The 16627-nt window shown below is 39.9% G+C and overlaps 1 protein-coding gene across 1 annotated transcript; it reads right to left on the bottom strand.

The window, feature by feature from the left end:
- Positions 1-12815: 12815 nt before the first annotated feature.
- On the bottom strand, positions 12816-14598 carry LOC140953066 (kelch-like protein 2). The gene has a single exon (XM_073402552.1). The coding sequence runs from the start codon at positions 14496-14498 to the stop codon at positions 12852-12854; it is 1647 nt and encodes a 548-aa protein (XP_073258653.1). The 5' UTR covers positions 14499-14598; the 3' UTR covers positions 12816-12851.
- Between the last annotated feature and the right edge of the window lie 2029 nt (positions 14599-16627).

Below are 16627 nucleotides of genomic sequence, written 5' to 3'. Positions count from 1 at the left end.
CTTTTGATAACAGATATACTTTTAAGTATTCTGAAGGGATTACCCTCGTTAAATAAAGGTTTTACTACTTTTTACTACTACTATTTTATCTGCTGTTTAAAATGGTTGAGTTTCAAGTTCAGAACGTGCATCTTTAGCTAGCAATTGGTGTGTTCGAATAACCGAATGCTGTAGAAAGGATATCAAAGGGCACTAAAGCAGAAGCAGATCCAGGGGGATGGTCCGGGGGGGTCTGGACCCCCCCCCCCCCCATCAGACCTGATACTCGTTTGAGACTAAAATCACTGTTTAACTCGCTGAATTTTTTTTAATGAAACGCGTGTTGTATGTTGCCACCAAACTAAATTCCAGGGATATTCAAAAATGTGATTGTCTTTGGGTACCCTCCTATGATCTGTTCGTCTCTGCTCGCAAAGCAGTATTTCCCGCGCCAACGGCGACTGGCTTTCACAGATTGAGAAACACGTAGTCGTCTCTGCCTTCTCAGTGACTAGTGGAAGGGGTGTGGGGGAAAAGTAATTTGCCACAAAAAAGTTCAACAGTCCTTTCTGAACCAAAGTTTGGACCTCCCTCCACCCCAATGAAAAATTCCTGGATCTCCCCCTGCAAAGATGTTACTCTGAGTTCGGAGCCAATCAAGGCTTATGCTGGCGCGTGCAACTAAATCAATTTTTTTCGAGTTATATTAGTGGCTCACTTTTAGGACGAAAAACAGTATAATTTTATTTATGAAATATGAAAATTGTACCTGATCATGTGTATCCTAGAGGAACAAGAGAGATTTTTGTTGCGAGCCTTTCTAATCATTCGGTTTCTTGCAGTGGTTCGGTGGTTCCTCGTGTTGAAACATCCCGACTAAAAGCCAACAACAGGGAATGAGCTCTACGGAAGCCAATAAACTACTGGCCGCATCCGCATCTTAAAAAAAGGATTTGGACAAGTTGAAAGGACAAAGTCGAAGGAACTGATCGGCGAAAAGAGAAAAGAAAGCCAGTACGAACAAAATTAAGAATATACATGATATCATTTTTTCCGATATAGTCGGTTTTTCAACACAAACCTTTGTCGGGGGCTGATACTGTGGAGTCGTTAGCAAAATTGAATTTAAAACTAAAGTACATAATTATAAACATAATTAGTGATTACAAAGGTATTCTAATAAACCTGAACTGACGCAAGTAAGAAACTAAAAATAACGACCTGGCCCTGGTTGATCAAACGACCGATCATTTTTTCAACGGATACCGTGTGGAACGAAATTTTTGCGGGAGTTTATGCACCTATCAATGTAAACCCCATGGGGTGGGAGTGCGGGCAAGGGGTGGGGATTTGACAAATTTTAAAATTTTTTGATCAAATTCCCCAGGGTGGGAAACGAAAGGTCAATCAAAAGTGTCAAAAACGCCCCCACCCCAGGGGAAAAAATCTAAACAAACAATACTATAATACTGTATAAACGAATTAAAAGAACATTTCAAAAGTACGTCCTTACTAAACGTAAGCTCCGTTAAATTACTCGCTGTAATTAAGTATTTTCTCTCTCCACTAGCATCTCTTATTTTGAACAACAAAATCACTCTAGGAAGATTGACCGTGCTATTATAATATTAATGAAGCGTAAAATGCTTTATAACATCTGCTCAACAGGTCGGAACAGTGACCCGTAAAAAAATTCTCTGACTTTCATGGCGTAATTCGATTTCAATCGAGTTTTACAATCAGATGGGAACTTGAAGATAAAAACTTTCTCAAAATAGATTGAAACAAATGAAAACTTCACACCTTTCTCCAACAGCGTGACTTTCAGAAAGCCTCGAGGGACAGACTTGGTAACCGCTTCTGAATTGATACCAGACTTCTGTCGGTCAAAGTCAAATGTCCCGACCCCGGGGTCGCTTCGCACGATCAAACGCCCGACAGGGGATAGTCTCAGGCATCAAATCCCCACCCCTTGCCCGCACTCCCCCCCCCCCCCCCCCCCCCACGGGATTTACATTGATAGGTGCATTATTTTTGCGGATTGGCGATTTTTTGTGTTTTGCGGGAACTAATTTTTGCGATCAGGACAGATTGGTTTTTCTTGCTGGGATTGATTTTTGCGATTTCAGAAAGTACCCAGTACCCAGCATTGATAATATTTTCGTTTTTATTGAGTACGTGCAATAAGAATACATATTTTCAAACAATACTAAGCATGCGTCAGTATTTGTTTCTGAATAAAAGAGACCAGTTGTAATTGAACAGACACGATTTCGTGGTGCTGTATTCTTGTGTAGTGAATTTAAGTTAGAGACTACAGTATTTCCTCTAGAGTAAATTTTTGCGGGAAATATTTTTGCGGTAATTTTTATTTGTGGGAACTTATTTTTGCAAAGTACTGACAGTCATGAAATCCTATCAATAAAATTCAGCCGTGAGTGAAATAGTGAAAATGTGAAGAAGACAGAGGGGAAAAAATAATAACAGATCAGTCCGTGACTGGGTTTAAAATTGTTTAGCCTGACATTTTATGTAAGCGAACGGGAATGACATATTTATTTGTTCTGGAGAGATGAATTTTTTTTAAAAGCACGTTTCATAGCAAAAATTTGCCAAAACTTAAACTGAGAGCCATTGCTAGATTCTATGGTATTTTTTCTCGTTCCTTTTTTTTTTCCAGTTCTGTTTGGTCACATGAACCGTGATGTCAGCTTTTTAAGTTAAGATTATGACCATATTTAGGCTATTGTGGACGTGTCTCATATTATCTCAGTCGTGACAGATAAAACCTTTATTACACTTGGGTTCAAATGTTATTACGGATAAACCTTTATTACACTTGGGTCCAGTTATTACACTTGTGCCTTCCACAAGTTTCACTGACAAGAAATCAGGATCGCTGAAGCGAATTTGGCCTAAGAGGCAACCAAACATTTAGCTTCCCTTGGTGGCTTTTTCAGGGGGGTCATATTTTCCCATATTTCCTCCCTTACCTGAGACCAAGATATGTGTCATTTATACCAGTCTGTAAATAAAGCGAAGGGCAAATCAGAAAATTGAGGGTAACGTTGTTGAGATCAAAGGTCAAAAACAAATTCACACTTTTCGTTTGTGGGGAGGGAGGAATTACGAATCCCCTAAAAACGCCTGCTAACCAAGTCCAAGATTATATCGGCGGAAAAGGCGCCTTTGACATCAAGCGAGGGCAAAAATGAAACAGTCCAAAGCTAATTTTATTTCACAAATGTTTTAGCGCACAGCGTGGAAGAATTTCTTCCTTCCTTCCCAAATGCGCGGGGCAGAATTACGTGACGTGACATGCTTTGGCAGTTCGACAGTTGTTTTCGTTCATTGCCATGGCGGCAAGTGAAATTGTTACAGTTATAAGTTCAAGTTCTTCATTCATTTTCTTCTGGAGGTCTTTCCGAGGAATCTTCTGAGAAGTTCTATGGACTCTTAAACTAGCACAGTCTCAGGTGGGTAACGTTGGATTAAAAATTGTTAATTCGTTAAATTGTTAAATACTTTAACTCAGCTTTATTTTAACAAACCTATACACATTTCAGACCAATATTGTTTCGAGAAGTTACCGAGTAATTAAAGGTCTCACTGTAATACAGTCTAACAACCTCAAGCTGACAACCTCAGGACCAGGTATCCACTTATGCAAGCCAGTTGCAAATCCCATGGAAAACAATTTTTCGGTTTCATGCCCAGAGATCATGGAAAACCATCTGTAACAATTTTTTGGTTCCCTGAAAATTCATAAGAACCCATCTCCTAAATCTTTTCAATTTTTCAAGTCATATTTTTTTCTTTGCACTGGAAGCCATAAATCAGTAATGTGCAATGCACTTTGGGAATGATTCAAGATGGCAGACAACAGAAAAGTGATAGATGCTACACAACATTTTAGTTTCGTATATAAGCCGAGTCATCACTAAAGGATTGCTCTACTAGTTAAGAATCTGAGTGGAAAAATAGTGAACTTCTGTAAACTGATCCCTTAGGCTGAAAATGTCACTGGGAAACATAGGCGTACGGGAAATTTTTTGCCAGGGGGGGCGGTAAACCATTTGCCCAAAAAAATCTCCCAAGTTGCCCAAATTTTTACGAAAGAGTCGAAAAGAAATGAGGGCCATATTGCAACAACATAGGCCGTCCTGGCATATGAAGGTGGCTCGATACAGTTTTCCATGGTCAGTACCAAGTCTGAGCATAAACTACGTCGCCATAAAGAAACATTTGGAACAAACAATTTGTCATCATCAGGGTTGCAATGACATCGGAGTTGTCAGTAGCAACGAAATGACTCCATTACCTATGATTCTCGGCACGGGAACCTTACAAAATCGTTCACAGGAGCTTTTTTCTCCAAAACGGTCGTCTCGATGTTCGTGAAGTTTAAGCGAAACCTTAAGAGCGTTATCGAGATATTATATTTTGGAATGAAGTTTTTATTATTAGAAATACGGTAAGAAAAGGAAAATCTTGATTTTTGGCCGTTATCTGTAGAAAACAAAGCGCTTTTGACCTGCAATTTCACCTCATAGTAGTCTTAATCGTTTTAAAAACGTGTGTGAAAGATCGTGGAGATAGCTCTGCTTGATTGCTAGAATCGAAAGAAGGATTTCATTAGTATGTATGGAGACACTTTTGTTAGCGGTTCACAGTGTAAACATTTCGGTCTACTTTAACAAATTATCGAATAATTTAAACCGCTCGATAGATTTTTTAAAAGAATTAAGATTCTTCTCGTTATTCAGACTGAGAATTAGTCAGCCACTTCTTCATTTTCAGACCCATTGTAGCCTGCGTAGCAAGCGTTTCCCGTCGAACTCGCGCGGAAACGCTTGCTATGCAGGCTATACCCATTGCTAAATGCTCTCTGCCATACACTGTTCTTGGAATGGAGATGAGTCTAGGAAGTTATGCGAAAGTTTATTTTAATCAATTCACGACTGGAAATAGACCATTCCAGCTAGTGCAGTACAGTATACGGTAGTGCCCAACAAAAAAAAGCTGCAAATATGTAAATTACTCATCACATGCTAGGCAACCACTGTAATGTAACTGGATTATTACGCCGACTTCAGGTTAATATTCAGGTCTTTAAAATAATTAAATAAACATGAAGACGTCTTTAAGAACTGGCTTTGCCCAAATTTTCTCTCGCTGCCCAAAAAATCTGAGTTGCCCAAAATTTGGGGGAGGCTGCAGCCCCCCTCGCCCCCCCGGCCCGTACGCCTATGATGGGAAACTATTTTTCTCTTCCGATATTAAAGGCCACGGCAACGACACGGTGCTGAAAACGATCATTACTGTGAAATCCTTGAGCTTGTTATGGAAGGTTGGATAAATCTCAAGAAACTACAAAGAGCCACAAAGAAAAATTTGAATAGAACAATTTCAATTTAAATTCGAACTTGGTTCCGATACCTAAGGGAATAAAATAACTAACCCTGGATTTGCACTAATCACTGAATGAGCAACTCAGCTCAGATGTAGAACACAAAAGCTATGACAGAGCATACCTGATCTGTGCATCGGACACTCCTCTGGAATTAAGTGTAGGCCCTCCTCTGAGCTTCTGTTTTATTTCAGTAAAACCCATGCCTTGGTCACTTTGGCATCTTTTAATCATAATTTGAATCTGAAACAGAAAGGTGGAATATTATTAATCAGTTTTCCTAGTCTAAAGTCCTACTTATTAGTGTTTGTCAACCAACCCTTGCTGCTTTCTGTTTACCAAAAATCTTCAGAAACTTTACATCAAGAAGAAATGTTTTCTGTTAACCTTACAATTATTAGTTATGAAGATTAGGTATACAAGAAGAAATGAAAATGACAGAAAAGGAATTTAAGAGCGACGGTCAGGAAATATCGACCATCGAGTGGCAAGAGTTGAAAAATCTATTTCCTTCATTTTTTGTCCATAAATAGCTTTTAGGTAGATAAGTAATCTGATGTAAGTTGTTCTCGCAAAAAGCCTTTTATTTTCGAGAAAAGTAAGAATATCAGTTTTCGTGGTCGGAGTCTCAAAATGGCCGTATTTTCAGCCCGAAATTTGCTAACATCAACTCTCCTCGCATTCGCAAATAAAGCCTCAAGGAGAAATTTGGACACTTTCTATCAATAGAGCAACTCTTTTTCTTTCACTAGAAGATACTTTCAAAGCAATATCAAGACTCGTTGAACTGACATAATTAAAAAACGACGAAAAGGTTTTTACGGTGACAAAAACCTTCATTTAGAAGTTGTTTCCTAATGTGGTATAGCTCCAAATTTCCCCAGTCCTCGTTTATTCACACATTTAGACATTCATTTAAAGCATACCTGAGAACTGGCTTAAGTTCCTGAAGGCAGGCTCCAAACGAAGGCATCAAAGTCCCGTAAATATAGTGAAGCGTGGCCAAAGTAGCTTATTTAACAGCTCCAAGTTTCCTCGATCGTAAAGAGACAAGACGAAATTTCTTCCTGTTCCGTCATCCTTAGCGGATTACCGTTGTTAAAGTCCTTATTTTTCGATAAACAGTGAGTACCAGAATACTAGCCCGTTTGAATTTTTATTCTTCAAAAATAGACGAAAAATAGACGCCATCTTATAAGCTGATTCGGTTGCAAGGCTGAGGACCTAGTTGTAAACGTTTTGCGTGGGGTGTAAGAGTTGGATTCGCCGGTGCGAGGCATGGAACGTTGAATAGACGAAGCCTTGTGATCACCTCTGCCTGATCATGGGCACGTGAATACTATTCCCTTGTCAAGTTTTCGTTCAAAATCTGATTAGTTATTCTAATTGAAACTAGAAATACTTTTATCGCTGAAACACGTAAGGCTCCGGAGGGTGCTCCGCAAAATGTTAGGAATGGGAGTTATACTTTCTTCAAAAACAGAATGAATACGTCTGGAGAGAAGACCTCCGATAACAAATCCAGCGTTGCATCTGGGAAATCGAACTCAGAAGCTTCCATACACTGTTTGTGTTTTTTTATCACCGAGGTACTGGGAACTCGAGTTGTGAGTGATGGTTACTTGTAGGTTACCAGGCAACTACTGCATCAAATTACATGTATGTCAATGAACTTTGGGATGTTGGCTCAGGGCAGGGGTAGTTGGGCAGTTTCTAAGAATATCATAATGATCCAACTTCTCAAGTCAATTCGCATAAAGGATAATATTAATTACCGCGATGTCTTTTCTACGTACGTTCGTGAAACCAGTTTGTAAATTAAATCTCGTCAGCAAGGATTCGCCTGATATCTACCAGCCACGTTTGCACTGTGTGCATTTCCCTTAACCTAAATTAATTCTTCTTTTATTTGTCGTTGTTTCAAGTGAACCTCTGGTCTAACCTTACTATAAATATAAAAAACCACCAGACGTCAGTTCCGACACCGCATCTATATAAAGAAAAATGTATTACAGGTGTTATTACAGGTTTTGCTATAAAGGTTATGATCGTATTGCTACAATATAATCATCCTGACTTTCAAATAGTACCAAATATCAGTTATTTTCAATCCTTGAAAGTCCCAGGCCGAGGCCAAACGTTGAACTTTTCAAGAGACGAACCAAACTCTAATTTGGGTCAAACCTAAATTAAGTTTAAGATCGTCTGTTGGGTCAGACTTCGAACTTAGGACGCGTCGAACCAATCAACTGAATACAATTTTTTTATTTACTAGTTTAGAAAGTCGCATGTGAAGACAATCTTCAGACGTTCTATCGTTCTGAAGCCGACGGAGAGACGATCCAAACTCATTCAGACCAACGTAACTGACAGAGCCAAACGTCGAACTTTTCATGAACTTAACCCAGTTGAAATTTGTTTTGTCTAATGAAAAGTTTGACGTTTGCCTAGGCCTTAGGTCCTTGATGTAGAACCCAAGTCGTCCTGATAATCAGACTAACAAACTTCTAAAAATAGCTACATTTTCAAGTTAGTATATTTTCATTTACTCGGAAGCAAGCAATTTAGATAAGTTGCACTCTAAATCAGAAAGATCTGTTTTAGCCCTAAAAACAGGGCCGTTTCGGTGAGTAATATACAGTCCTATTTTTGGGTCGAATTTGGCTCCCTTAAATCAGGGCCAATACAGTCCAATTAGCTAGGGCTGATTTGGTCCCAGGGCTGAAATGGGCCCTACCGTGGGCTGGAATAACCTTTTGATTGAGCTCTTTTGGCCTAAATTGTGCTCAAATGGCTCCAGGAAGGGCTGAATTGACACTTTGGGGCTGCAACAGATCTTTTTAATTTTCAGTGTGTGCTTAAGTCTAAAATTAGACTGTGGACAAAAGCTTCCAATTTGACCCTTGCGTCTATTTTACAAGTTTTACTAAAACTATTTACAGTCCGATGGCTGCTGCCCTTGCAACTGCGTTGGAACAAAAAGCCTTGAAATTTTTCTTTTTGAGATTTGTGAAAACAAAAACCATCCAGTAGATGTGAAACAACCGTACACTGGTTGAATCGTTTTTCTCCATGTTCAAAATGTACGTATTCGCTATTAAAAAACAATGTTTTGTAAATCAATCAGGCTGTTTAGGTTGTTTTTGACAATGGAGTATAATTTTTAATTGTTGCCTCTCGAAGAATCATTCCCTGAAGAATTTTTAAATTAAAGGCTGTAGCAGCACGTGACCAGCTGATGAAGCCTATAAATACAACAAGGTGAATTCAATTATACCCACTTTAGCCCACTCATTTTCTTGTCTTTGAGCCGTTTGTGTGAACCTGAAATACTCCTTTCACACGAGGCAAAGATCATATTATTTTGGTGCGGGGTGTGGGGGTGAGGGGTGGGATAGACTTTCTGGGGAGAGACTCTCCAGAAGCAAGAGAAGATAATGGGATTCCCTTAGACTACTCTATCCTCTGTTACCAGTGGGCCCAGTTGTTCGAAGGCTGGTTAGCGCTAACCATAGGTTAAATGTTAATCCAGGTTTTTTTTTTCTTTTGTTCATAAAGCATTTTCCCAGATAAAAAAAAAACTGTATTCTTTTTAAAACATCCAATGATCGACTTGTTGGTTTTCATCTCGCTCTGAAGAAGCTTTGAGAAAAACGGACTCGCCGCCGATAGTACGTTTCTGTGGGCCTTAAACTCCCTCCCTTCTTTCGCTACTAAGGTTATGTTGCAGAAATGGATCTGTTGTCGCTGTATGTTGAGTCGCTTCATCAGTTGCACACAATACGAAGATTGTTCAGTTTCATTGATGGGTTCTAAATCTAGAAGAGGCCGCTTGACTGAAAAACTAGATTGATTTCTTGCCACATCGACACAGACATCACAGACGTCATGCAGGATCTGTTTCTCACAACTCGAACTTGAAAGTTCCATACTAAATTGAATAGAGACCGCGTCTTCCGAAATTTCAATAAAAATAGCGATAATAGGCCATTTCCGGGTTCCAAAAACTTTCACTTTCAAAACGAGACTAAGTGCAAAGCCTTTCTTGTGAAAATGAGTTTTATTTGCATGAGAATAAGAGTCATTTTCATATCAATGGCTTCGCATTTAGCCTCGCTTTGAAACAAAAACTTGGGGCAACTTGGAAATGGCTTATAAAAAAAGTAGTATGCGCGCGGTGGGGGATAGGAAAAAGGAAAAGGCAAGAGTCTCTCTTCTTGTCTTTCTCCTTCCCATCGTTCACTACGCCCTTTCATTTCCCCTCTCCCCCCAATCTCGTACCCCGAGTCTTCTCGCTCTCCTACAACACTAAAGTGGCCTCTCTGGGGAGGAGTGAGCCAGTGGTGTGCGTAAAAACGCGGGCGCATAAAACGTCCGGTAAGACCGGTAATGTCCAGGCAATGTTACAGCAAGGAGCCTAAAGTGTGACCGCTTTTGATCTATTCACATTCTTTCGTAAAGATTTAATCCAATCAGAAGCCAGCTGGAAACTGTCCACGACTTCGGATTGGTTAATGTCTGCATGAAAGAATCTGAGTTAATTAAAGTAGGTCACACCTTTGGGCCCCTTGCTGTAAATATTTGTTCGACTTACATTTCCTCTCGATTCCACCGACGCCTTTACTGATATTCGATCTACACTGAAAAAAACTGCAACGGAAATCTTACTTGGGAGAAAAACGCTCCTCCCAATTTTCATTTTTCATCATCATGTGACAATGATTGTGGCAGAAGCCCATTTTATACCGTACCCTGGATGCGTTGAGACGCTGCTTCCAAGAGCAATACGTAAGACCATCAATGACTGTAAAAACACTCCTGATGAAGGTTTCCCACATTTGAGTAATATAGTGACAACAGATTTGGAAAATCCCGAAAAGGTCCATAAGACGTCTCATAACGATTTTCGAGAAGTTTGACTTAAAAACTTTAATCAGACTGAAGTATATCCAGATCGTATGAGACTGGGGGCTGAACTCCAGGCCTCGGTGTTCAAAGGCTGGTTAGCGCTATCCCACCGTGGATAGCGTTATTCAACGTTTGAACTACTGGGGCCTGAAGAAAATCGTTCGTTTTACCGAGGACTTCATTATATAGAGGTTCGTTAAATCGAGGTTCCACTGACACGTACGTTCAGAAGTTCGGTATCCACAATGCCCCCATTGTGTTTAATCACTTTCTGTAGTAATGGCATGGAGCGGGATAAGTCTGAAAAATCACTGTAATAACATTTCAGTACCGAGCTATACATAGGTACGGCACTAGAAACTCAAAAACAGGGAAACAAAACTCCTTAAAACTGTTATACACATAAATTATATCCTTGTTGGTCTGTTTGGCATTCACCTTTTATCACATCATGCTGACATTAATTCTTGATATCGAGGTAAATATGTTTACGCTTGTGGATTGTGTTCGTTATAACACTGTCATAACGAGGATTTCGTTAAATCGAGGTTATGTTCCATACATTTTACTGTAATTTTGGCCGGGCTGAAGAAAATCGTTCGTTTTACCGAGGACTTCATTTCGAGGTCCACTGTACATGTATTCAGAAGTTCGGTATCCAGAATGCCCCCATTGTGCTTACTAGCTATGACTTTCCGTAGCAGCCATTAACGGTATGGTAGTTATGTAGCATGTAGAGCCTCAGATGATCCAATCTGAGATTTTTATTGCTTGGTACGCAGAAGGCACTTCGATCCCCCAAAAATATCATTTTTTAGACTAGGCTGCTTAAACAAATCTTTTGGTAATTCATCTGAAAAAAGAAAATCATCCCGACCTCTTTCCATCGTAACGCTTTTGTAATGTACCGGACTCAGCTTCCAAATTATTGAGAGCGACAGCTAGTCGTCGAATTTCATCCTTTGTACCTAGCCTCTTTTATTTATTATAATAAGACTTCCGGTCTTCCTCATCGTTTCTTCTCTTTAAAAGTTTCATTACTCGATGACCATTTTACCACCCATCATTTTTTTATTGAACTGATACGCCAGTAGATTGAAGTATACATGCTTAGCGCTCTTACGTAGTAGCTAGGCACTTTTGCGTTAAGAGGGTTCATCTTTTACGTTAATCACAAAAACGGAAACAGTTTGAGCAATTCGGGCTACGAAATACAAAGCATGTTTGGCAGGAAACTGTACACACGCTCGCGCACCTTTGGCCCGAAAATACACAAATCAAAGATAACACAAGTATGGAATATGAAATAAGATTTATAACTATGAAAGATACAACTTTTGTTTGAACGATTTGTTAATCAAGTCTACCAGTACTGAAGTAGAGGAACGAACTTTTGGGACCCCCTGTAATCCACTGATGAATTAAAATAGGCTCTAGCAGCTGAAGAAGCGTATACGTCAATACAATAAGGTCTTTTCAATTATCCCTTTTGTTGCTCACTTATTAAATATTTTCTTGTCTCACAGCCATTAACGTGAACCTGTAATACTCATTTACCAGGATTCCAAAAATATACTTTCTGGGGGGGTAAGGGAGAGAACTGCAGGATTTTCCCAACTTTGTCCGTAGTAATTCACAAAATACGAAAATCAGGTTTAAAACAAATTTTTGATAAATAATAACAAAAGGGTTCACCACATCTATTTGTCTAGTATGATCTAGGAAAAATGCATTTATGTCGCAGCACGTTCCAAAAATAACCAATTTCAGCGCCAGCTTTGCTCAGTTTTAACTGACGTAAGTGTTAAGAGATTGAGACAATGGAATGAATTAAGCGACAAATGATTTGGCTGAATCTGGAACAATAAACAAATCTGGTTGTGGCAATTTTAATTGAATCAATTTATATCTCAATTGGATAACAAAAACGAGGTCAAACGTGGGGCGACAGAAAACGCCCCTCCTTAAAGAAAACAATCTGCTACATAAAAAAGTAAAAAGCGAGAACGAGAGCCCGGGGGCGGGTGATAGGGGAGGCGGCAGGAAAAAGGTTTCTTCAATTCCACAGGTTTCAATGGCGAGGGATAGAAGGACAAATAATCTGAGCGCTTCTACTCTTCTCTTATACACACCAAGAACCGCCCTATAATCTTATTGGTCGATCTTTGATCCTGGTACAAACATCCCCACGGGTTATCTGTTCACATGCCTGGACATAAAAAAACATTTTGTCTAGACATGTTTGTCTTTTTAAAAACTAAACATAAAATTAACTAGTTAAAGTACTAAAACTAAATTAAATTACTAAAACTAACATTACTAGAAGAAAGAGAGAATAATTGGAGCCCTGTGATCTACTTTATCTTCTACTGTCACCAAAAACTAAAAAAAGCCCATTATTCTTGACAATATACTTCTTTTTTTTTCAGTCCTAAGAAAGACAAATGGAAAATATGAGTCTCCAGAGAACTGGAAAATATCCGAAGAATATCACTTATCCTTCCTGAACAAATAACTTTTTCCAAAGTAAAAATTATAGAATTGTCTTTGTCAGTTAATCAATTGTAACAATTTTTGGTTCCTTGAGCAATCCTTTAGCAATTTTCAATGTAGAGCAGTGAAATGAATGTTTTTTAATCTCAGAGTTCTTGTTGATAGGTATGGAGGTCTTCTGGATCCACTTGCCTAGTTTGGGATCATAGCTTTTAACTACAATCATCTCGTCTGGCTGTGATGAATAACATTCCCTGACTGTACCCACTACATAAACTATTTCGTTAAGACACACCATACAACGCAAACGAAATGAGTAATTTTTCAAACTTGCAATGGTTTGCCATTCATTTGTGGGAACCTTGTACACTTCACATCCATGGGACGTATCACAAACAAAAATCTTCCCTTGAGTAGCCACACCAAAGGCACTCCTCTTCTTAGTTTGCATAGATGCAATTTCCTCCCATTTTCCTTCCGCAGTGTCAAACTTGCCAGCTTTATCACTATATCCACCACCAAGAACATACAGACAGTTGCCAACAGCAACAACACAAGAGTCATCACTGTAATGGAAGTGCTGAGAAGATGTCACAGTCTCCCAGGCGCACGACTCTATATCATATCTTTTAATCACAGGAGCGGATCGATAAGGACGGTATATAGCATGAATTTTCCCATCAAGGGCAGCCAACGAGAGTTTCTCAAAAGGAGGGGATAACTTTAAAGTGGTCCAACTGTTGAAAGCGGGATCATACCTTTCTGTCTCAGCAGATCTACTCCTAGGAAAGCTATACAGCTGATCACGGAATTTTATTAACTGTGTAGTGTGGTCTCGGTCATCAGATAATCCGTCTGCTAGTCGCTTCCATTTATCTTTCTCGGGAAGGTAACAGTAAGTTGTTTTCCCTCCACGTACTACAATGGCGTGTGTTTCAAGCCTTCTTCTCGCCGGTTGAATTTGAGCATCCTCAGTTGCAGCACTAACTGACTTAATGGCATCCGTGACCCGCCTCAAAATAGAAAAATGTTCTGTAACCAGTTCATTTGTCACGATATCAGAGAATAGAGAGTCACGCGAAAGCAAGACCAGCCGAACATGACGAAATAGCTGCTCAAACTTGTCTTTTCGCTCGCGTTTATTTTGCTCGACCCAGTTAAGAATGATTCTGAACACATCTTCTTCAGCTGCAACCAAAATGTTTTCACTTGAAATCCACTTTTCAACTTCTTCTGCATCCAAGTTTAAAAATTCGCCTGAGTTTGCTACGGAAGTGAAGTTGTCTTGAATGAACTTTGTACTGCGAAGAACAAGTTCTTCACACCGATATTTCTCGGCAAAGTGAATAGTTGAAATGCAATTGTAGCTGGACATTTGCTTCTCTAGAAATCGCCCGGAGATGATTTTCAAAGATTCAAGCAGTAAATAGTCCGCTGCGATTATCAGATTCCTGGCATTCTTTTCATTTATCTCGACACTTCCTGTGTAGATGAACTCCAAAACATCTGAGAGGATCGATTTCGAAATCTCATCGAACCGAATGACTCCTTCCTCTTTCTCTTTCATCTCGCTCTGAAGAAGCTTTGAAAAAAACGGACTCGCAGCCGATAACACATTTCTATGGGCCTTAAATTCGTTCCCTTCTTTCGCTACTAAGGTTATATTGCAGAAATAGGACTGTTGTCGCTGTATGTTGAGACGCTTCATCAGTTCAACGCAAAACGAAGATTGTTCAGCTTCACTGATGGGTTCTAAATCTAGAAAAGACTGCTCGACTGACGAACTACATTCCCAAGGTTCGAAACAATCGTCGACTTCGCATTCCTTGGACTCTGCCTCATAAAAATCACTTGAATCACAATCTTCCATACTGAGTTAAATAGACACGGCGTCTCCAAAACTTTGGAACTCCTCTCACAGCATGCGTAGCAAGCAGTCTCGTACCCAGGCCAGTTCGCGCTATCCAAGCGATAGTAATGGTCCTCGGCGAATTGACAGGTGACGTCACATCCTAAATCGCCGAGGACGACAAGGAACGAGGCTGCGTAGGAAGCGTTTCCGTTTGCTTTCGGAGCAAGGAATTCCGAGGGCCAAAAAATGAAAGAGGGGGAGGGGGAGGTAAGGAAGGTTTCCTAGCTTTCTTCCCCACCCCTCCCCGCTCTTTTACTCGCGCCATTTTTCGCGCGGTCGTTCTTTGCTCCGAGACCGCACGGGAACGATTGCTACGCAGCCTATCAGAGGCTCAAGGTGGATGCTCCGATAAAGCTAACAATAATGGGCCATTTCCGAGTTCAAAAACCACTCACTTTCAAAACGAGGCAAGTGCAAAATCTTTCTTGTGAAAATGAGTTTTATTTGCATGAGAATAAAAGATCTTTTTTATATCAATAACTTCTTCTCACTCAGCCTCGCTTTGTAAGGACAGTGGACATTTCCCCTCTCCCCAGCTCCTCTACAACACTGAAGAGGCCAGTGGTGTGCGTAGCCGGTTAACTCCAGACAATGTTATGTTTGTTCGACTTACTGCTCTATTCCGCAACTTTACTGATATTGGATCAGCAACGTAAAAACTGAAAAAAAAACGGAAAATCTTATTTGGGGGAAACCGGCCCCTCCCAATTTTCATTTTCTATGATCATGTGACAACAATTGCGGCAGAAGCCCATTTTATACCGAACCCTGGATGTCTTGAGACGCTGCTTCCAACAGTCCTGTTCCAAGAGCAATACAAAGGCCGTAAATGACTGTGAAAAATTCCTGATAAGGGTGTCCCGCATTGGAGTAATAGAGTGACAATATTTTTGGAAAATTCCAAAAAATTCCGTGGCGATTTTCGAGACGTTTGACTTGTAAACTCTCTAATCACACCACGACGTTTTTCTACCTCTTCCGAGACCTGCGGCTGAACTCCTGCTGGTAATAACTTGCAGGGGCTAATACTGCAGGTCAAAAATTGTTAAATCTAAGGCATAAGCGTTGCCGTTTCGATTTGTTGAAAAAGATGCTATCGTTTTCAAAAGAGTTTCTTAACTGAAGTTTATAAAATCTTTATTATATACACATAGCTCAGGACTACAAAAGGAACGTTTGGGAGCAATATAAAAACAATTTTAGTGTCAGAATTACAACAAAAAACAAAATCTTAGGTTCGATTTCCTCCGTCTCCTGGGTCCGGTCTGAGTGCGGGCTTATTTTCCCGAACAGCGGGTGGTAATCGAGCCTAACAAAATCACAACGTAACTAGGACACAACTTCAAGTAGCTAAAAACCTGACGTGCTAACGGACAAAACAGACTACAGTTAATTATTTTAAATGGCTGCAGTCGTTGTTTGGAAAAATGCATATCATTATCAACCTAGTTGGTAAAGAAATTAGGTAACACCATGATACAACTGCGTGCTATTTGATTTCCTGTTGCGCAGTATCATGATCAGTGTAGTGTATCTCTTTTCATGTTTTAAGAAAAGCAGGTGCTGAATCCTCAACGTACGCATACGGAAATAAGCAGTACATTGCTCTTGCTCTACTTAGAGCCATAAAATACTAAGATTTTGAAAAACTTTGTACTTGCACTAGTTTGCAATCACTTAAAATAACACTACCATTTGGAGTTTTCTGTTCTGAACTTTCATCTTAATGCGCATGTTGCATCACATAGAGCGTCACGAAACAGGGCGGATTACTGGAAAAGCCGCAAAATGAAAGCCTTCTTGCAAGCGAACATTAACATCCCGTATTAGAGGTTTCTGAAACCCTTGAAAGTTGCTTATCATCTACTTTACAGGTCGAACCCTCCCTACGAGAACTTCTATCAAGATTCGGGTCCTACAGCGGA

Source organism: Porites lutea, chromosome 11 (assembly GCF_958299795.1).
Source record: "Porites lutea chromosome 11, jaPorLute2.1, whole genome shotgun sequence".
In the NCBI taxonomy this organism is placed as follows: domain Eukaryota; kingdom Metazoa; phylum Cnidaria; class Anthozoa; order Scleractinia; family Poritidae; genus Porites; species Porites lutea.
This window is presented reverse-complemented; position numbering and strand designations above follow the sequence as displayed.